This window comes from Leptonychotes weddellii, chromosome 8 (assembly GCF_054177405.1).
Source record: "Leptonychotes weddellii isolate Sample4059 chromosome 8, ASM5417740v2, whole genome shotgun sequence".
Taxonomy (NCBI): Eukaryota; Metazoa; Chordata; class Mammalia; order Carnivora; family Phocidae; genus Leptonychotes; species Leptonychotes weddellii.
Window position 1 is genome coordinate 126,367,844 of NC_138376.1, and position 22,759 is coordinate 126,390,602.

The 22,759-nt window shown below is 35.3% G+C and overlaps 1 protein-coding gene across 8 annotated transcripts in view; it reads left to right on the forward strand.

Annotated features, from left to right (window-relative positions):
* The window catches only part of QKI (QKI, KH domain containing RNA binding), a 158,047-nt gene that overhangs the window by 55,857 nt on the left and 79,431 nt on the right, over window positions 1-22,759 (forward strand). For all 8 annotated transcript variants that reach the window (XR_014148049.1, XM_081829285.1, XM_081829283.1 and 5 more), the window contains exon 3: window positions 3,012-3,128. Coding sequence is in view for 7 of the 8 variants with exons in the window: in XM_081829285.1 (XP_081685411.1) it covers window positions 3,012-3,128 (117 nt within the window). In the remaining variant the exon portion in view is untranslated. The remainder of the gene's footprint in view (window positions 1-3,011; window positions 3,129-22,759) is intronic.

Below are 22,759 nucleotides of genomic sequence, written 5' to 3' on the forward strand. Positions count from 1 at the left end.
AAGAGAAGACTGATAACTTGAGCTACATTAAAATTAATTCAGTCCAATTAAATTCAGTTACACAACACCATTAAGGAACTAGGAGGCACTGGGCGCCCGTGTGGCTCAAGCAGTTAAGCATCTGCCGTCCGCTCTGGTCATGGTCTCGGAGTGCTGGGATCAGGCTCTCTGCTCAGTGGGGAGTCTCCTTCTCCCTCCCCATCTCCCTCTGTGCATACGCTCATTCTCTTTCTCTTAAATAAATAAATAAATAATCTTAAAAAAAAAAAAATAGGAGGCAAGCCACAGGATGGGAAAAGGTATTTGGCACACCTGTAACCACAAAGTAGAACTCACTTAAGAAAGCACTAACACAATAAAAAATAGTCTAGAAACTTCAAGAGTGCTTCAAGAAAAGTATAGGTCTGAATGGCCAATAAACCTGAAAAAATGATGAATTTTATTAGTAATGAGGAGAATGCTAATTCAGACATTCAGCAAGTGCATCAGAATGGCTAAAATAAAAAGCATTGTTAAGAAGTGCTGGAGAGGAAGTTGGATCAAAACAAATTCTTCTCTTCTTTGGGGACTTAATAAATGCATACAGCCATTTTAGAAAATAGTTCAGCACTATCTACAAAGGAGTTCTTTTTGGATATTATCTTCTTTACCAAGAGTCTTTTCCCTCAAGGAGTGGTCCCTTGTCCTCTTTCTTTCTTTTGTACTGTCTCTTTCATGTTAGCCTTCTCAAGTCTTTGGTGAACCTGCTTTGTCTATTCATATATAAGTATGAAGCGCTGAACATTTGAATTATGAACTTACATGTTTATGTACTGGGCTCACCCACTGCAAGCTTCAGTTTGAGGTAATCATCTGAAGTGTCAACTTTGAGAAGGTAGCCAAATGCTCTTTATGGAGACAGAAACTCAAGCCTGTTACCTGCAAGTTAGATCCCTGTTGGTTGGTGTTCTGTATACCATTTCCACCTTTTTTTTCTGGTTTTCTACAGAGCTCTGTGAGTGTCAGGTTTCTGTGGAGTTCTCTAGGACAAATTTGCTATGGACCATATCCTCTTATATGGACATTCTAAGCTGGATATTTGATTGAAGGCCTGAGGTTTCCTAAAGTGAATTTGTAGTGGACTTGGTAGGCTATTAATTATCCACTACATGTGCCAGACCTTGTACTGAACCTTTTAAATGTATTGTGCTGTACATACATACACTCCTCAGTACAGCTCTGCCACATAGTATCATCTCCATTGTATAATTGAGGCTTATTTGATGTGACTTTCAAATTCCTAATTATTATTCAGTATTGGAGCTTGGATACCAGTTGGGATCTGTGTGCTTTAAAAGTTTTTTAAACACTTAGGGCGCCTGGGTGGCTCAGTTGGTTAAGCGACTGCCTTCGGCTCAGGTCATGATCCTGGAGTCCCTGGATCGAGTCCTGCATCGGGCTCCCTGCTAGGCAGGGAGTCTGTTTCTCCCTCTGACCCTCCCCAATCTCTCTCATTCTCTCTCTCTCAAATAAATAAATAAAGTCTTTAAAAAAAAAAAAAGTTTTTTAAACACTTAATAGTAGTATAGTTCTTGAGTTTATTCAAATTGGAGATGTAGAAAAGGGATTCTGGGTTGGAAGCAAGTGCATTGTTAACATGGGTGATGGCAGGGATTTAGGTTGATTAAAGAAGTAGAAAAATACTATATGCCAAGGAACAAGGCAAGGATAAGGGGTTCTACCTTGGCGTTTTGGCTAAGATCAAGTGTAGTATCTGTTCTTATCAGTTTTATTTGAATATAAGGCAAATTTCAGAATTGGGGATCTTGTAGAGCTAGATCAAGTGCTTATAGGATCAGTCTGTGAGTTTTGGGGTGGACAGATCCCCTGAGGGAAGGGTGCTTTCTCCCAGCTAGACATGTGTATTATCCATCTTTGATTTGCCTATCACTTGTAAGATGTGGAAATACTGGTGAACAGCTTAGTGAGGGAAAGTAAAAAGCTGTTGGGAGTACAGAAGATTGGAGAAATGCCTTAGCTTCTTAAGCCCTTAAAGCAGTGAATGCTAGCATATTACTTTTATGTAATGATATGCTAGTAGTAGGATCAATTGCAAGAAAAAAGTAGGAAGCTGTAAATATATGAATCGGTACCTATTTGAATAAATAAAAACCACCATGGCTTTTTGTGGAATTGATGGTAAATACTCATTTTTTTGTCTTTTGTGCAGTTGACCTGTGAATGAGGAAATTTTACTTTTCAGTATTCAGAGTCAGTCTGTGCTTCCTGTTGGCCTTTGTATTAGAAGCTTCTGTTGAGGGATGGTAGTTACTTACACAATTATTTTTATCACTGTCCTACTCATGGAAAGAATTAAGGCTCCTTGCAAAACTAGTGGTATAAGTTAAAGTTAGAAACGGAAAAAAAAGGAAGAAAAATAAGGTACAGACATAAAATTGTGCAAAAAATAATATGCTCTTAAGACTGAAATACTTAGTATAGGGTGGAATCCAAATTTGGCCATTGGTGTTATGGAAGCCAACAAAAAACTACAATTCTCTCTGAGTAGTTGCTTTGGAGAAAGTATTTTCTTGTTAGATAAATGAGACAGGAATTTTTCCCAAGGATCTCTGTAAAAAATGCAATTACTATTTAACATAATGAAAATTCCCTGTACGCTGACATTAGAGTTTTGTAGAAGGGATTTGTTTTGGGTGGCATCTAAGATTTTGTCAAACTCTTTAATATACTGGTTTATTCTGGTTTATACATGTTGATGGACAGTTCAGTATAGTACCTGTTTTATGTAGATAGTGTTGTTCTAATTCATAATGTGTTAATACATATAAAACTTCCATGCTGAACAATGAGCTCTTGTAATTATACCCTCAAACTGGGCTAGAAATTCATAAGTACTCTAAGATTTATTAAAAAATATTTAACTTGACAAAGTAAAAATACATTTTAAAATAATTTTAAGAGCTATAAATTCAAGCAAGTGAATAATATATAGTGACTTTTTTTTTCCCCAGTTTAATTTTGTTGGGAGAATCCTTGGACCTAGAGGACTTACTGCTAAACAGCTTGAAGCAGAAACAGGATGTAAAATAATGGTCCGAGGCAAAGGCTCGATGAGGGATAAAAAGAAGGTAAGTCCTTGAACTTGGGGGCAAGTGTTGATGTGAATAATTTACTTATACTTTTGCATTCTAATAATAAAATATCCAGATCTTTTGTGCATAAAGCACTATACATTAATTCATATCTGAAACTTTTGAACTTTTTTAAGGTGTTGTCATGATTTTTTTCTTGTTGATTTTCATGAGTTTTAGCCAACCTAAGGTATCACTCAGTCCATCATGTTAACTTATTTTGGTATTTATAGTTGAGAAGCTGCCACTTTGGAAACTAGTCACACTATAATGTATATATAAAGGTATGTCATTAAAAGTTTTAAAAATCTAAAATGTTTCCGTTGATGAAATTTAAATGAAAGTGATCAAGTGAATAGCTTTAGCTGTGTGTCAGATAACTGGGAGAGCTATTAAACAGAAAAAGAAAGCTATAACTAGCCATATGATACTCATCTTCGATTTCACCAACATTTTGTGTTGATTGTAAGTTTATTAGACATTTTACTTTATATTGTTCCTGTTTTCTGTTTATTTCTCCTGCCACTTATTGTTCTTCTAGTTTAATTAATAAATACCTAACTATCTACTTTAAATACTGTTTTTAGGAAGGGTTTATTTGCCTAGTTTCCTGTTATCCAATGATACTGTTAGGCAGGATAGTTTAGAATGTGTATCTGTGTAAAACAGTGTTCGACTGATTTAAAAAAAAAAAATAACCTTTTTAAAAAAATTCCACATATAAATGAAACCACATGGTATTTATCTTTGACTCATTTCACTTAGCAAATACCCTCTAGGTCCATTCACCCCTGAAACTAATGTAACACTGTGTAAGAATTATACTTCAATTTAAAAGAAGAAAAACCTAGATTTGATTGCCAAATATTAAACGTACTGTCAGGGAGGGTATTATTTTTTTAATACATTGCCTTGAAAGGGCTATCAAGTAATAGACCTGTGGTCAGCTTACGTTGGAGTGTGTGCGTTGAATCACTTTATGGAGTTTATGGAACAAACTCTAGGTCTACAAAGTATTCTGACTTCATTCTGATGTGCTTCTTTTCTGACCTTCCACCTCATTTCATTTACACTCTCCCACCACCTGACTGCATTGCAGTCATTTTCTCACCTTGCAGACAGATAATGACTTTGTAGCTGCAAAATTGGGTGTGCGTGGGGAGGGGGCATCCCCAATAATATTGATTATCTTTAAATCTTATTATAACCTGTTCTTGTCAGCTGAGTTTAAAGATATTTTGAGGCTATGTGAGTTCTCCTTCAGCAAATTTAAATATTGTATTTAAAACATTTTTTATTAGAATCTTAAAACACTTAAGCATTTTCTGAATTAGCTAAGTGGCAGTCTTATATTGGCATGCAGTTTTGGTTCCCGTTTCCACTTAATAGTTGTATTGGCATTAAGCAATTTAAGAGCCATAGAAAAATGAAGTTGACAATTGATGGACAAATAAATCTTTACCTTAAGATTAGTGTATCCATCAATTAAACAGTTATTCTATAAATCAGTGAAAAAACATGTTTTCCCCTCTGCTCAGCCTCTGTTAATTCTGTAGTAATGGCGCTCCCCTTCTCCACTCACACACTCAGAGGCATCAAGGATTAGAGGTTGGAACTTGTGTAATGAGACATCATGAATTTTTTTTTTTGATTGGGGTTGAAATTTTAGCCTGAAGAACATATCCTGCTGTCTTTGGCAGAAGAACCAAATAGAACAGTGAGCTTTGTGACCACATTGTTTAGGTTTGAATCTTGGTTCTGTCACTTAGCAGCTTTGTGACATTGGACAAATTACTTATCCTTCTGCTTTATAAAAATGGGAGTAGTAATAAGGTGATTGTGAAGATTAAATTAGTTATAAAGCCCTTAGAACAGTGCTTTGGATCATAGTAAGTGATAGGTTAATGTTAATCATTGTTCCTAATAAATTTTATCTTTATATTATTACAGTCGTGCCCTTTTATTCACAGGTGGGGGGGCGTTCTAAGACCCCTGGTTGCCTGAAAATGCAGATAGTACTGAACCCTGTATATACTATGCATTTTCCTCTATGTACATACTTCTGATAAGTTTAACATATAAATTAGGCACCGTAAGAGATTAACAGCAATAATTAGTAATAGAACAATTATAACAATATATTGTAGTAAGTCATGTGAATGTGGTCTCTCTCTCATAGTATCTTAATATACTGTACTCACCCTGGTGATGATATCAGATGGTAAAATGCCTACATGATGAGATGAAGTGAGATGAATGATAGAGACTGTGACATTAGGCTACTATTGACTTGAGGAGGAGTTAGAAGGAGGATCATCTCCTTCCTGACTTAGGTTGACCATGGGTAACTGAAATCGCAGAAAGCAAAGCTGCAGATGAGGGGGGACGACTGTAATTGGATAGTTAGTGCACTTTATGTTTAAACTCTTATGTTGCATCAAGGTGGGGGGACTGCTACTGTTTTTTTTTTAAGTTTTGGAAAGGAGAATACTTTGTTGTTTTATGACCTTTGAATATCCCATATTCTCATTGCTTTTCTGTTTTCTCTGGTGGTTGGTGCCTCCATATTCTGTCTTGTCCACTTTGTTCTTAACCACAAATAGAAGCAGTTTACGTTTTCTTTTTATTTTTAATTTGTACTGTTGGCTACCAAAATAAAACAAACTTATAGATTATACATAATGCAAGAATAACAATAAGACACCAGAAAAATTTGGCCACAGATGATATCTTTAGTTTTATTAAAATGCTACAGATGAACATACTTTAGGCATATCAAATTAGTTTGAAAGAAAATTAGGTAAAGATCAAAGTCATTCTAACTAATTTGATATGTATCAACCATACTATTGGTTGAGGAAATTATAAACTTACAGACATATCAACCATACTATTGATATTATGGTATATGGAGTCTGTGAAGAATTTATGCACGTATTTTTAGTACCTGGGGTGTCTTCTATAATTTTAATGTAAATCTACACATAATTAATTGTTAACCAAGTCATTTTGGTTAATGCTGTAGTTACTCTATTCATTGAGTTCTTAAAAATGTTAATGAAAGTAAAGTCAAATCGAAAGTGCTGTCGATTGTTATTTGACAGTTATTTTGGTAAAGAACTTGACAAGCAGATGGAGACAAAAAGAAGTATTGATGAGATAATTCTTAGTACTAGGCTGATTTAGGTGTATTTCAGGTGTTTCAGAGGAAAAGCCAGTTGGATTTAAGCTTTTCTGCAGAGCTGTCAATTTTTGTAAAAGCTGAGAAAGCTAGAAAATCTTAATTTACTGTTGCCTAAAATATGATGGAAAATGCTGTTTGCTGATCTGCATCCTTCACTAGCCTGGTAAACTTAGTGGAGGCAAAGCATGTCTGTTTTATGGAGCATTTCCCTGGTGTTTGATGAGTACCTGGCACAGAGTAGGATCTGAAAAAAAGAAATCTGAAAAAGGAATGAATGTTTAGGTAATAAATGAAAGGCATAGATGCCTCCCCCCCACAATAGAGGAAATTATAAACCTGATGTGCTTTTAATTCTTTGGGCAAGAGAAGCAGTACCATATTATTCTAAGCTGTTGGTTTTAAGCAAGGGAGTGAAAATGCCACTTGAATTTTTATTCTGTTGGAGTGGTATTACTTCAGAGTTATTGGTGGGCATAAGAGCATCGATTTTTGTGTATAAGTGTCAGTGGAATGGTACTGGGTAAACTTCATGGAACCAAAGAGCAGGAGCTGTAGTCAGATTTTATGAGAGACTATGACCAAAGCTTGGAAAGCTTCTCTGTTTCAGCCAGTACTTAATCTGGAGCAGGCTAACTATCCCTCTGTCTCTGATTAAGTATATGGTACCATGGTGTCAGCAAGTGGAAACCAGTAGTTTCATGGATAGTTCTTTTTAATTTTTTTAAAAAATTTATTTATTTATGAGAGAGAGAGGGAGGGAGGAGTGTGGGGAAGAGGGATGGGGGAGAGGGAGAGAGAAACTCAAGCAACTCTTGGCAGAACGCAGAACCCAACGCGGGGCTCGATCTCAGGACCTGGAGATCAGACCTTAGCCAAAACCAAGAGTTGGATGCTCAGCTAACTGAGCCACCCAGGTGCCTCTTTATGGATCGTTCTTGTGATTCATAGAGTGTGTACTTTGTATCAAGCATTATTCTAGGTATTTTACATGCATTTGTTTTAGGTTTTTTTTCCGTATCTTGTAAGTTTATTATTTTTTTATCATTTTATTTTTTTTTATAGTGTTATATTAGTTTCAGGTGTACAGTATAGTGATTCAGTAATTCCATACATCACCCGTTGCTCATCACAACAAATGCACCCCCTCATCCCTTTCACCTATTTAACCCAACCCCCCACCCCTCTCTTCTTTTTTATATCTAAATGATATTTCATTATATATACATACCACATCTTATTTTATCCATTCATCAATCAGTGGACCCTTGGGCTGGTTCCATATCTTGGGTATTGTAACTAATGCTGCTACAAACATAGGGGGCCATGAATCCCTTTGTATTAGTGTTTTTGTATTGTTTGGGTAATACCCATAGTGTGATTGCTGGATGGTAGGGTAGTTCTATTTTTAACTTTATGAGGGAACCTCCTTACTGTTTTCTATAGTGGCTGCACCAGTTTGCATTCCCACCAACAGTGCAAGAGGGTTCCTTTTTCTCCACATCCTTGCCAACACCTGTTGTTTCTTGTGTTGTTAATTTTATCCATTCTGACAGGTGTGAGGTAATCTGAGTTTTATTATTCCTATTTTGTAGGTGAGGAAATTGAGCCTCAGGAGGTTGAGTAATGTGGCCAAAGGTCACATACCAGAAAGTAGCAGTCCAAATTCAACCTACAGCCTGTACTCTATCCTGTGGTATACTACTTCCTACCTAAGAACCATTTCTGAGAGCGATAGCAACTTCAGAAATATTAGAACTTGAATATTGAGTAGTTTTAAACTTTGACTATGAAGTCAACATGAATATATTTTGTGAAACTTCTCTAAAGTTTTTAGTTTTTTCCTCAGGGATAATATATTTTGAAGTTTTGTTTTTATGTGTCATTCCCTGGATTTTCAGAAATCCTCCTTTAGGAAGGATTTAATCCCATTTTCTTGATAGAAAACTATATAGTTGAGCATAGAAATTCTAGAGAAGTAATTTTTGGAAAAGAAAATGATTTTTGGTAGTTTTTCAATTGTTGTAGCAGAGGGCTACAGGGGTCAGGTGGAGAGCTCTGGGAAAAATCTCTGCATGCTAGAGGGAATGGGTTCATCTTCAAAAAACAGAGGTGGCAGTCAGCTGGTTTCCACTGTAGCAGATGAATACATGTAAGTCATTAAAACAGAAGAGTGTTTCATGCATAAATTAGATACTTGATAATATTGTGGAGTGATAGTTATTAAAGTAGTAAATGAAGTTCACCTTTGGGAGTCTTTGTGAGTGGTGTTGTAGGGGACATTCTTGGGGATTTGTCTCTTCAACATCCATTAGCTCTTCTCTGAGAGTTCCCCTGTCATAAATAAGTGGGGACTAAGTATCCATGCTTGTGTTTCTGCTTCCCACTCCGCCCCCCAGCCAAAAATGTTGACGAGTGAAATGTCTACAGTTGATCAAAGCCAGGCTAGTTAAAATGTTGTATCTTCTGGAAATTTCCATTGAGATTTAGTAATTTTACTTAGAGCTCTTTGCTTGAAATGAGGGGATATGCACTTAAGGGATCAGATGGCCCTTCTAGGGCTGCTAATAACTATGGCCAGATGGTATCAGCTGCTTTCACAATCTGTGCAATGTCTGATTCAGACCATGCAATAACCTCAAAAGATAGTTTTACTCTTCTAACAGGATTGGAGGCTTAAAGAGGTGATGTAACTTATCCAGTCCCCCATTTCTAACTGACAACAGTAAATATAAATGCAGATCTCATTGAACATTCAAATTGAACTATGCAAATCATTCTCATCAGAATATGGGCTTTGAATTTAAAACCTGATCAATCTGTAATAAATTTTTTATTTTATTTTTATGAGGATATACAGTGTTTTGTGGAACATGATTTATGAAACGTTATTAGAGAGGCATATTGTATGATTGCAGACACAGAATTTCATAACATTTTTACATCTTTTCATATACATTACAAATTTTTCTTATCTCTTAAGTCCTGTTACTTCATTTCTTATGGTTAATATATATTTTAATTACTTAGTTAATATATATTTTTGGAAAAGTTTAAGAATACAGATAGTCCGAAAAAAAATTAAAGGCACCACCTGTTCGGTCACTCTGCAGCCTACCTTTGTTGACAGTTTTGGCTGTCTTCTTACAGATTGTTCTTCTTACAGTTATATATACATTCACATGTGTTATAGAACATGGATAATATTAGATATGCTTTATAATTAGCATTTTCTTCTGCAACTCTGTATCCTGTTCTGTGTCAATTCACTAAATAATTGAGCTTTATAATGTTTAAGACTTTGTGCTGGGTAATAGGAAGACACACTTATAAAGGATGCTTCAAGGCAATATTGACAGCAACATGCAAAGATTAATTTTCTTGAGTTTGTTGGGGAGTTGCTTAGACTTTTATTCTTATGGAAGATGTTACTGCTGTCTCAACACTTGGAAAGAGATCAAATTAATACAGTTTTTTTTGGTTGACATCCTAAGGTGGCTATAATGGACAGTGACATAACATCAAGTACAAGCGTGGTTCAGACAACCTGTTTTAATGATCTTGTTGAACACTTAGCTTTCTGACATCCTTTAGCTTTAGCATAAGTACAGTTTATTCTTTCAAACTTTTCATCATGGCTAATTTTTTTTTTTATTTATTATGTTCAATTAGTTTTTGATGGCAGTGTTCAACGATTTCACCAGTTGCGTACAACAACCAGTGCTCATCATATCACGTGCCCTCCTTAATACCCATCATGGCTAATTTTAAATAACAGTAATCCATCACCCAGCATCAGCATTGCCTGTCTCCTTCCAAGTATGCCCTCACTCCTCCGTGGCTCTTAATCCCTCTTCTGCATGCCACATGATTTGGGGAGCACATTCCATACATAATTTCCTCTGTAAATATTTTATAATGTTTTTCTAAAATAACAGGGCTCTTTAATGCTATCATGTTTATGCATTTTTATCACCCCAAATTTTCTTTGTTCTCAGATATCTAGTCAGTGTTCATAGTTCCCCTCTTGTATCATAAATGTGTTTTTAAAATACTTTTTTTTTTTTAAAGATTTTATTTATTTATTTGAAACAGAGAGAATGAGAGACAGAGAGCATGAGAGGGAGGAGGGTCAGAGGGAGAAGCAGACTCTCTGCCGAGCAGGGAGCCTGATGCGGGACTCGATCCCGGGACTCCAGGATCATGACCTGAGCCGAAGGCAGTCGCTTAACCAACTGAGCCACCCAGGCGCCCTAAAATACTTTGTTTGAATGACATCCAAGTGAGAGCCGTATACACTGCAGTTAATTGATAGATTGCTTAAGCCCTTCCGTCCCTCAGCTCCATTTCTCCTTACATTTTATTTGTCAAGGGACTGAGTTATTTATCCTAAATAATTACTGTGGATTTTGCTGATTTCATGGTGGTGGTTAACACTGATCTCTGTCCTCTATATTTTTTGGTAAGTGAGAAAGGTTTAATCAGATTCAGATCTCCTGCTCTCCCTTCCTCATTTCCTTTCTTCTTTTTGAAAGAATATTTCACAAGTAGTGTGGTGATGGTAGGTTTTTTTAGGCCTTTTATTTCAGTAGGAGTTGCAAAATGTTTATATCCTGTTTCTTCATTAATATTAGCTAGATTTACTTTTTATAGGAAAGGCTAGATAAATGCTCACTTCTTTATTTACTAGTTTAAAAATGGTTGGTTCCTAGGAATCCTTTAAAGGTAAAAAATAGTTTTGTTTTGTTTTTTTTTCCTTTTTGAATATCATTATGAATGCATGTAAGCTGTTTGGATGTTGCAGTTCATTGCAGATAGTGTTTTGAATGATCCTGTTGTTGTTCGGCCATTGGGGGCCTCCTCAAGTTCACTTCCAAGTCCTTCTGACACTGCCCCAGTGGTTGGGGCTAGTAACTTTGCTTTCTAGTGTGGTATGATAGTCCAATGTCAGCTTAGAAAATTTCCTCCCCAGACTTGGAATCAGCCATTTCTTTAAGGCTGCAACTCTGTATCCTGTTCTGTGTCAATTCACTAAATAATTGAGCTTTATAATGTTTAAGACTTTGTGCTGGGTAATAGGAAGACACACTTATAATCTTGATCTTATATATCTATTTTCTTTCCCACTGAAAAATCCTGGTTCCTAAAGACACAAAATAATGACTCATTTGCTTTATTCTAAAATATATAGAAGTCTCAGAATAACAGTACAAACACTACTATCAACAACATAGTGGAAACAGTTTTTCCGCAGTTCCTATTGTTTTTAGAGTATATCCCACCAGAGATTGAAATTCTTTCTTTTAAAACACTCAATAATTTCCGAGTGTATAACAGGTACATCATTATATGGGTCTACATTTAAGCTCATTTGCACTTGGTTTTCTAATTTTAATAGTTGCTTCAGTTATTTTTCTGTTACTTGTAAAATATTTACATGGTTCAAAGTCAAATATATAAGTAGGGCATTTTCAGAGAATCTGGCTCTTATCCTTGTTGCCTGTATGTATTCCCGCTTCTTGCTATTCAGGTAAATTTTTTATATTTGTTTCCAGGTTATCCTTATATTTCTTTTTTTGACACAAACAGTTACATAAGTATGACAGTTGTGTATGCCTGTGTGTGTAATTTCTCACTTTTCATAGGTAGTTATATACACATTACACACTTTTCTACACCTTACTTTTTTTTAATTTAACAGTATATTGTTGAGATCACTTTGTAGGGGTATATTGGCCTTTTAATATCTTTATCATATTCCATTATGTGGAGTATACCATAACTTACTCCAACATTCTCCTATTAATGGGCATTTAGATTGCCTCTAGGCTTTTTTTTTTTTTCAAGATTTATTTATTTTTTCTTTAATTTTTTTTTTAAAGATTTTATTTATTTGACAGAGGGAGAGCACAAGCAGGGGGAGTCACTGAGCAAGGAGCCCGATGCAGGGCTCAATCCCAAGACCCTGGGATCATGACCTGAGCCCGATGCGGGGCTCAATCCCAAGACCCTGGGATTGTGACCTGAGCCGAAGGCAGACACTTAACCGACTGAGCCACCCAGGTGCCCCTATTTATTTATTTTAGAGAGAGAGTGCGAGCATGCGAGCATGAGTGGGGGAAGGGGTGGAGGGAGATGGAGAGAGAATCCTCAGGCAGACTCCCTACTGAGCAAGGAGCCGGACATGGGGCTCTGTTCCAGGACCCTGAGATCATGACCTGACCTGACCTGAAGTCAAGAGTTGGCCTCTTAACCCACTGAGCCACCCAGGTGGCCCTGCTCCTAGGCTTTTGCTGTTACACATAGGGAGAGTGCGGTATTGAAAAGCTTTTATATACATTTTTACGTGGCCTCATTAGTTTACCTTCAGGATAGAGTTCTAGAAGTGGTATCACATTATGTAATTTTGCTAGCTAGTGCTGAATTTCTCTCTAGGGGTTGTTTTCATTTTGCATTATCACCAACATCTGTGAGAGTTCCAGTTTCCCCAAAGATTCACCAGCAGTCTTAAACTTTTATACAGAAGACTGAACATCTGTTAAAGGCACTTTTAAAGAAACTATTCTATATTTGTGTGTGCGTGTGTGTGTGCGCTTGTGTGTAAAAGGTCATTGCTGTTATGAGCAATGCAACCCTCTATGGTTTCCCAATTAGTCATTTCTTTGCAATATATTTCTTATGTTCCCATCCAGACCATTTATAAATAATTATTAGACATAGTTGAAATAGTGTAACTGGTCTTTATGTACATTGTAATTGTAACAAACTTCTGTTTGTGCCTGAGAAATTAATTACTGTTTAAAATGTTTTCAAGAGGAAAAGTGCTGTGATTTTCTGTTAGTTTACATGGCCTTTCTCAGCTAGGGTTCCTCTTCTGAACCACAGACCATAAAAATTGTTCAGTTTTACCTAGAGTGATTCATAACAAGTATCATTACAGATGTGTAGGAGAGAAGTTAATTATATATAATTTATGCTTGGGCCCGGCATTAAAACTTGATTCTCTTGTGGAGTCCTTAGTTGGGAAAGGCTATTTAATCCCTGCAAGGAATGGTTTTTTCCTCTCTACTTTATATCCCTGCCTTACTCCCCCCACTCACCCACTCCCTCTTACTGGTACCTTTGACTTGATGCGTTTGAAAGTAGGAACTTTTACAGATTCTCTCTTAATCTTAAAAATCTTATAAATTGTATACTTATAAAGTTTCATGAATCTGATTTGAATAATAGTATTTAACTATGAAAACAGATCACTTGCTTTAAAAGAATAATTATGAAAATTATAGTAGTAGGTAATCTGGTTTGGAAGGAACCTTATTAAAGCCATGAAGTCCAACCACCCTTGTGATGTGTAATTCTGTGATACTTTATTCCTATATTGCAAATGATTGTTACTCAATTTTGGTACCTTCTTTCATAGTTAATTTAATGCCTTCTCAGGCAGCAAGTATTTTTCAGTGCTTACGATTTTTGTCTTCAAGGAGCTTTCATCTGTGGAAGACTGGTGTATTAACAGTGAATTAATACACAGTGTGGTAAACGCTCCTGTAGATGTTATACATTGTGCTGTGGGAAGTCAAGGAAGTATGTAATGAGTTCTGTTGCATGTTGAAGGTTTTAGGAAAAGCTAGAGAGCATTGGACTACAGCAGGAATTTACAAGACAGTTGAGAAGAATGGTATTCTGGATACCAGTAGGATCAACCTGTGTATGTTGTCACGCTAATACTTGGCCTGTTGCAGTGGAAGTTACAAGGTGGTATGGTGGGGAAGGCAGTGTAGATACTGGAGACAAGACTGAGATCTGAGGAAATAAGGACTTGAATACTAAACCTTTTTTTTTTTTTTTGAAAGCAGTGCATTGGTGCTCATGTTTTTAAGGTAAGAAGTTTTATGTTAATTGTTCTGAAAAAGATAACTGGGTAGTAGTAGAAGGGATAGGTGGAAGGGAGAAGTGTCCTAAGGCCAAAAACAAATGACCAAGTTTGTTAGAAAGTTCTTCCTTGTGTTGAGATTAATCAGTATCTTTGAAACTTAGATCCTCTGATCTTAAATCTACTTTGAATTCAAAACAAATATAATCTCTTAAACCTTGGAGCCTTTGACATAATTATATGGTAGTACTTAATGTCTTGAAAGTGTGCTGTTCTAGCTATAAACTAATTCCCTAGTAACTGCAGTCCTTTTTTTTTTTTAAATGTTACAGGCTTTGGTCTTGAATTCAACCTTAAGGTGGTTGATAGGTTTCTTTTTAAAAAGAAAGGAAGACTTGCCTTTCTGAAGAGTTGAATTAGTGCTTTTCAAATAATCTCTAAAAGACCATTACAGAACAATTCTAATCCATTGGAGACCAATCCTTTTGTAAACTATAATGAAATTATCAGAAAAATGGAATTTGAAAAAGACAGATTCAATCCTGTTTAGAACTTTCTATATCAACAGATAAAATAATCAGTTGGAATGCTGTAAAAGTTTCTAAACTCACTTGATTTCTATACTTGCAGGCTATATTTCCCAGCCGCACCCGTTTAAATACCAGCTTATGACTTGATCTACTGGTTTACAGAACTGTAAACTAGCTTCATGGTGTTCTCTCCCTCTCTACTTTGTTCTTCTTACTCTCAGTTTTGCTTTGTTTTTAAAATAAAATTCATTTTAGAATATTAATTTTGTTTATTATGGACTCAAGTGGCTTAGCCTTATTTTAAGATAGAAAAGTATAAAACAGTGCATTAAAAATTAGATGTTTATTTCAGATTGGATAGTATCTCAAGACACTATTACAAAATAGAGCCACTGTTTTGCCACATTAATTATTAAGAAAGATTGAGAGGATTTGAAATAAAAATTCTATTTAAGGTACAGTTATTAAAATTGGTGAGGCACTCTTTGAGGAGTAAAAAGATGGATCCAATGAGAATAAACCTTTGTTTTCATTAATAAAGTAACACATTAAGTAACCTGTAAAACTTAAGCTAATTACTTGCCATAGATCTAATACCAAGATGAATTAATTGTCCATGTCTAATGAAATGAGATACGAGTTTCAGTGAAAAGGGAGAGTCCATTTTATCACTAGATGCTGTTAATGAGCCTTTTAAAATTAAGTCTTGATTGGATTGCAGTCAATTTAGTTAAAGAATATTTGAGCACCTTGTAGTTGTACATAACAGATTTTCTTTTGAGAGGATTCAGTCTGTGTTGTGTTGACGGAATTAGTAGTGGAATGTTGCTTATGTGTATATAATGCTGCATCAGTTGACTTTCTTTTTCAAAATCCTTTATAACCGACTGGAAAATTTTTTCTGTCATATTAACAACAAATTATTAGGCAGTTTCATAAGCCTAGTGAGCCATCCTGTTCTGTCCTACTAGTTTTATTTTTCTATTTAACTCCAGTTATGAATCATTGGTAATGATTCACAGAAATTATATTGTTACTCTTTTGATTTTAAAACATGTCAACTTTTATGTATAATTGTTAACTCTTTTGCTTTTAAAGACAGGTGTAATTGTTTTGTGGGTTTGGGTCTTTTTTGGTTATAATTTGTTATACCAGGTCAATATCACAGCCTGTGGGTCCAAAAAATTAAAACCGAATCTCAGGTTATTGAAATAACTTTTATTTTGTGAGTTATTTTTTACTTAGAAGAGAGTAAATAGAAATTATAGCAGATAGGCATGTTTTATAAAGGTGTTCATAAGTTTTTTAATATAAGTTTTTGCTGAATTCAAATACCTATAAAGTATGCTATATACAGAGGACTAATCATTTCATATTGAAAAGGGTTTTAACAATATGTAAAGAAAGTTTTGTATAATTTCATCTTTGTAACTAATAAGATTAATTTTTGCCTAGTAACTTGTGTTCATTTAAATTATGAGATTATGGAATGTTAAGAAACAATTGGAAGTATCCTTATACTTGAGTATGTATAATACGATCAAGCTGTTGCATCAAAGTGTTTTAAGATATTTAAAATTTAAAAGAGGTCACAACTTTAAAAGAAGTCACAAGTAGTAAAAGCAAATGCTTAAGCTTATCTATTGCAAAATAATTTTTTTTCTTGATTATAAAAGCCTTTCATGTTTAGTATGGAAATTATTAGACAGTTTTTTTTTAAACCATAATCTTTCCTATTTGGAAGCAGGTGTTACATTTATATGTTGATGAATATTTTGAGACCATATGTTTTTGTAAACTGATACATTTTACTTAAGAATATTATATCTGTTTATGCCCATAAAAACTCATGTACATGTTAAAAAATGAATTGTTTTTTACTATGAAAATGTTGTGAAGAACATCTGCACGTATTATTAAGATGAATTTATAGAAGTATAATTGACTGTTCGAAAATGTATTACCAAAATTGCCTTTTAAAGCTACTATTTGAAATTATAAACAGTCTCAACAGGAAGTGAAAATGTTTTGTAATGAATCGTCTCTAAAATTGGTATACCAGTTTTTTAGGGGGACAAAAATATACTCTGTATTGATTCGCATATTTTTGGTTAGCGAGGTTAAATCTGTTACTATATATTTATTTGGACTTTAATATTCACTTTTGTATTGCCTGTCATTGCTACCACCCCAAACCACTATTTTGTGTTTTCTTTTAATTATCACTTTGAAAAAATACAAATTTATACCTAAACAATGGGTCCTGTATACCCCTTACCTAGATTTGCCAGATTTATTAACATTTTGTACATGTTTGTGCACATGTGTTCTCTTCCTGTGTTTATATATGTATATGTAGATTTATTAACTTAGATACATAGTGAATGCTCATTATTTTCTAATTGTGTACTTGTGAATTTGCCTATTTGCTAAGGTTTATTAGTAATTAATACTCGTGGCACTTTCAGTTATTCATGGACATGCTCAGAGCAGCAAAAAAAAAAAAAAAAAGAATTGTGGGTCATCCAGTGCTCTTGTTCCCAGCTGAAGTCAAGTAAGGCAACACCAGTCTCTCGTTTTAGCTCTAATGCTGTGAATAAGTGTTCTTTTCACTGTCTGCTTAGTGCTGTTTTTTGCATAGTTGCTTTTTGCTGGTGATTTTGGTGTTAAAAATGACCCCAAACAAATTGCTCTCTGGTGTTTCTAAGCACAAGAAGACTGTGACATGCCTTAGGAAGAAAACACATGTGTTAGTCTTCCTTCAGGAGTGAGTTACAGTGTTGTTGGCTGTTAGATCAATGTTAATGAATTAACAGTATGCATTAAATAGGGTGTCTTTAAACATACACACACAAACATAACACACATAAAACTGGATTACATACCCACTGATTGATGAAAATGTTGTGACCAGAGGCTCACAGTAGCATAATCCTATATTTCCCTTAGGAACAATGGTTTAGTATTCTCTAATTCAGTGTTCACAGGACTTTATAGATCATAACTATCCTGAGTAATGAAAATTGATCTATGTGTGTGCACACACGTGTGTATATAAAATTATTATTACCTTTTATTTGCTGAATCATTTGAGAGTTAAGTTGCAGATGCCCTGACCCTTCACCCCTATGTTAGAGTGCGTTTCCTTAGAACAAGAATGTCTATTTACATCATCAAGGTCTCTTTCTTCACATCTAGCAAATTTAACACTGCTACAATATTACATTCTTTGATACACATTCTAAACTCAAGTTTCTCCAATTTTTCATTCATTTAAATTCTTCTGTCCCAGAAACCAGTTTGGATTGCACATGACAGTTGTGTCTCTAGATCTCTAATTTGAAACAGCTACTCAGCCTTTTATTGTCTTTCATGATTTGGGTTTGTTTCATTGTTTTCTCATGATTAGATTCAGGCCATGCATTTTGGGCAGGAATGTTTTTAAAAGTGATGCCCAGTCCTCAGCACACTGCATTAGTTACACAGTGTTAGTCTGCCCTGTTTTGATGATATTAACGTTAATCATTTGGTTAAAATGATGTCAGTCATATTTTTTCACTGTAGAGGTACTTTTCCCCCTTTTACATTAATAATTAATCTAAGGGGAACACCTTGAAACTTTGTAAATATCCTGTTCTCAACAAGATTCTGCCCAGTAGTTGTAGGATCGGTTAATGAGTCTTGGCTCACATCCATTATTACTATAATAGTGTTTGCAAAATTGTTATTTTTCTCTGTCATTTGCTTCATATTTATCACTTGACATTCAACTGTAATGAAGATACTTCCTGTCATTTCTGATAGTTCTAAAACTCTATGTTTTATATATTTATTAGTATATACTAGAAGACAGCATTTATTCATTAAAGCATACAGGAAATCAATTTATTTCAAATAACATTATAAGTAATAGATTCTCTTTGTCCTGAATCTAACTAGAATTGGTGCAACTTGTCCATCTCCTTTTGGTTCTCTAGATACATCTAAGGATGGTGCTAACTATTCAGGGAAGCTGTATGTTCCAGAGTTCTATCCATTTAGACTAACAGCAGAAGCCATCACCCCCCACAACCAGTGACCTTTAGATTTCTCATGTCTACCCTCTTAACACTTTACACTTTAGCTTCTTTAATCATGATCAACTTTTTGGTTTTCACTGTCCACTGGCAAAGTTTCTTCTTTTCAGATAGTTCTATTTCCAAAGAGAAGACTTTTGTTTTCCTTATTTATGCTCAGATTCAGGTTGCATCATCTCCCTATGAAAATTTACATCTTTAGAGAGCTGCGCTATATTACATTGGCTTTAGAATTTCTCTCTCGACTGGAATCTCCCCTGAATTCCGGCTTGCTTACTTAACGTCTTGACTGGTTTGGTGGAGGTAGGAGTGAGTGGTGAAGGTAATGCTCAGTTACTGGTGGAGGTGGAGGTGGAGGTGGTGTCAAGGCTGCAACACACTGAGCAGTTGCTAGATTCAGCTGCTGCTTTCTGTCCTCATTACATGTGAATTAACCCATTTAATCCTCAAACAGTCCTGTGAGGTAGCTCCTGTTTTTAGTCTAATTTTATCATTGAGGAAATGGTGGGTAGGGAAGGTAAGAACCTTATCTTAACCTGCTAGTGAGTTGCTTAGTCAGGATTTGAACTGGCTGGTTTGAGTGGGTGGGTTTCATTACTACATTGTGCGCTTCCTCGGTAGCCTTCCGATTTCCTTATGTCCCCTGTTCCTGCCTGTCTCCCTCTAGCAACCAGAGTGAATTTTTAAAATAGTCCTATCGTGTAGGTTCATGTATTTAAGAGTCATATCTATACTGTGGCTGATAGGCCCGTCATGATCTTGTCCAGCTGCCTTCCGGGCTTCTCTTCTGTTTGCCGCCTCTGTGACTGAGCACCCGTCTTTCCATTCTGTGAACTAATGTTCTCATTGTAGAATTTGGTCTTGCCACCCTCTGCCTGGGATACTCTTCCCCCAAAGCTGTGTAAACCCATCCCCATTTCATTTCAGATTTCGTTCAGTTTCACATTTTCAGAGAGACCTTCCGTAACCACTCTGCTCAAATATGGCAACCTCTAATGCTCCTCCACTCTCCTTTTATCCTTTTGCCTCTGCATTTTGTTTCATATCCATCATCACTCTTGAGATATTTTATGTGTTTATTATTATTTATCCCTTCTTCTAGGGGAGTGTGTTTGGTGTTCTGTGAGAGCAGAGTGCTGTCTGTTTTGTTCATTTTGTTCACCGTCCTGTCCTGAGTGGTAAAGCTGTTAAGTACCTGCCACATAGTTGGTACTCGGGAAATACGTGTTGAAGGAAGGAATCTTTTGCCTTTTAATTTTGCTTATAATTATTTTGCATAATGAAGTTTTCACTTGGGCAGTCCAACTATATTTTATTGTTGTTTTGGTGGATTCTGTCTTCAGGGTGAAGCTCAGAGGTTTTTACATTTCCCAGTAGTTCATATAGGTATTTGCTGTTTTCTCTAATTGTTATGGTTTTATTGAGTCAATTAAATCTCACATTCTGTTATAAATGATTTCATTCTATAGGATAAAATTAGAAATTCCACTCTTCCTCAGTTACTTTTTTTCAATTACTTTGCTTTTTAAAACAATTTTATTAACTTAAGAAATTTTAATTGCTTTTGATAATTGCATATTTTTTACAGTATGTGAAAAGTGTGAAATTTAAGTTTTTTGAAATTCTTAACTCAGCAAATCTTTATATTTTTAAAACTTTCTAAGGAATATTTTTGTGCAATGATTTAGTTTTTGGAGGAATTGACTCCTATGGTATATAGGTCAGAATTTGCCCAGTTAGTTGTATTTTGTCCAGATATGCTGTATTTATTACCAAATGATCTAATAAAAACAGGAGTAAATGTTTGTTGTAAAACGATGTATGATGTTTCTAAGCCATATTATCTTCGTATTTTGATACCATGCTAAGTTGTTTTTTTGTATAGCTCTTTGGAAGGGTGATACTAAGTTCTGGTTTGCTCAGGACAGTTTGAGCTATATTTATTGTATAGGTCTAATTATTGATAATATCTCCTTTCATTTTCAAAGTATACTGGTTCGAATGACAAATTGCATAGTCACCCTCAGATATGGGCATTGTTTTGTGTTCAGTTTTTTCTACAAAACATTAGCATTGTTGTTAAATCTACTTTTGTATTCCCTGTCATGAGATTTGTTATGGAATGATACTGTGGACTTAGGAAATTTTTGTTATAAAATGAAAATGTTGCTTTTAATATGTCTGTTTCAAAGTGCTTCCCTTAGAATAAGAACTAATTTCTGTATATTTGGAGGAAAATTCTGTATATTTGGAAAAATGTGTGTATCCGAGGATCATTCTGCCCTCCTGTACTTGATGCCTTCCTTGCTTGTTATAGGATTTGATTCATGTTCTTTATTGGTCTGTTCTTATCAGCAGCCATGCTTTAAAAAAAAAAAAAAATACATGGGAGACATCCTCAGTTCTTTCTATCCACGATTGACCATTAACAGATTTGCATACTTGTGCAGCTCAGTCTGTTCAGATTTTTCAGTACCACTGGCTCAGTCAGTGCTGTCCTTTACTCTTTGCTCAGACTTCTGCAACCTCCTCTCTTTACTCTTCTCTTTCCCAGATTATTTGCACATCTTTTTTTATTTTTCCATAAAGTGAGTTGTTTTGCTACTAATGTCTTGTTTGTATATGTACACGTGCACATGTCTTCTGTCTAGGTAGGTGTAAGGTTGTAGTACTCTATATCAGGAAATAAAGTTTCTTCTCACCCATTGCCAAGCAGTTAAATCTTCTATTTCCGTTACCTGATTTACCTTGAGTTACTTTAAACTTTTTTATTTGATTGTTTACCTGTCTAGATAATTCATATAATAAATGCAACCTCACTTATCAAGTTTTAGAATTCCCTTTGTGTGTAGGGCATTTTTCTTTTGTTGATATAACATAGCGTAAGGTTTTTGAGTCAGGGTTTTCTTAAGCATTTGATCAGATCTTTTCGTATCTTAAAACTCCAGCAGGAACGTGGTTGTTAGAAGCATCTCACATCACAAATGTGATGTTTTAGAAGTTAAGATTTTTTATTTTTTTTATTTTTATTTATTTATTTTTTAAAGATTTTATTTATTTATTTGACACACAGAGACAGCGAGAGAGGGAACACAAGCAGGGAGAGCAGGAGAGGGAGAAGCAGGCTCCCCATTGAGCAGGGAGCCCGATGCGGGGCTCGATCCCAGGACCCTGGGATCATGACCTCAGCCGAAGGCAGACGCTTAACGACTGAGCCACCCAGTCGCCCCTAGAAGTTAAGATTTTTTAAAATGTACTCTTTATTGTGGGTTATAATTATCAGAAGAAAGGAATGAAGTCACCATGGAGAACAGTTGATGAATTTATGTTTAGAGCATTATACACTTGTAGAACTAGCCGGTGAAAGAATTTAAAATAAAAAAACATATATTTGGCATGATAGCAGAAATCTGTTGGCAGGAAGTAACACTGTTGTCCTAATCAGATCTCGTGGGTAGAGACTTTTTTCAAAATGGAGTATTCTATTGTAGTCAAGGTTGAGGTGCATGTAAATACCCCAAAATGATATTTTGTGTCCTCTGTCATCACCAGTTAGAGGATACCTAATGGGACTCTCTGTGATTGAGTTCAAGATGCTTGTCATCTCTAATCTCCCACATCCCCACCTGAGCCCTAGGCTTGTTTAAATAAAACTCTCTTTAAGGTATACCCAAAAGCATATTGTCATTTTTCATTAAACTAGTCTAAATTAATCAAATTAAAATTGAATAAGAAAACTTGAGTAGCCGCACAACCACACTGAAGTGCTCAATGGCAGTGTGATTTAGTGGCTGCCTTTTGGGACAGCAGAACAGACCATTCTTATTACAGACTTCTAGTGGACAGACGTTGCTGGCCTAGGCAGAGATTGGAGGACAAATAATTTCTGTTTTTAACTTTGTATTTTGAAATAATTTTAAATTTACAGAAGAATTGCAGAAATAATACAAAGAATTACCATGTACCTT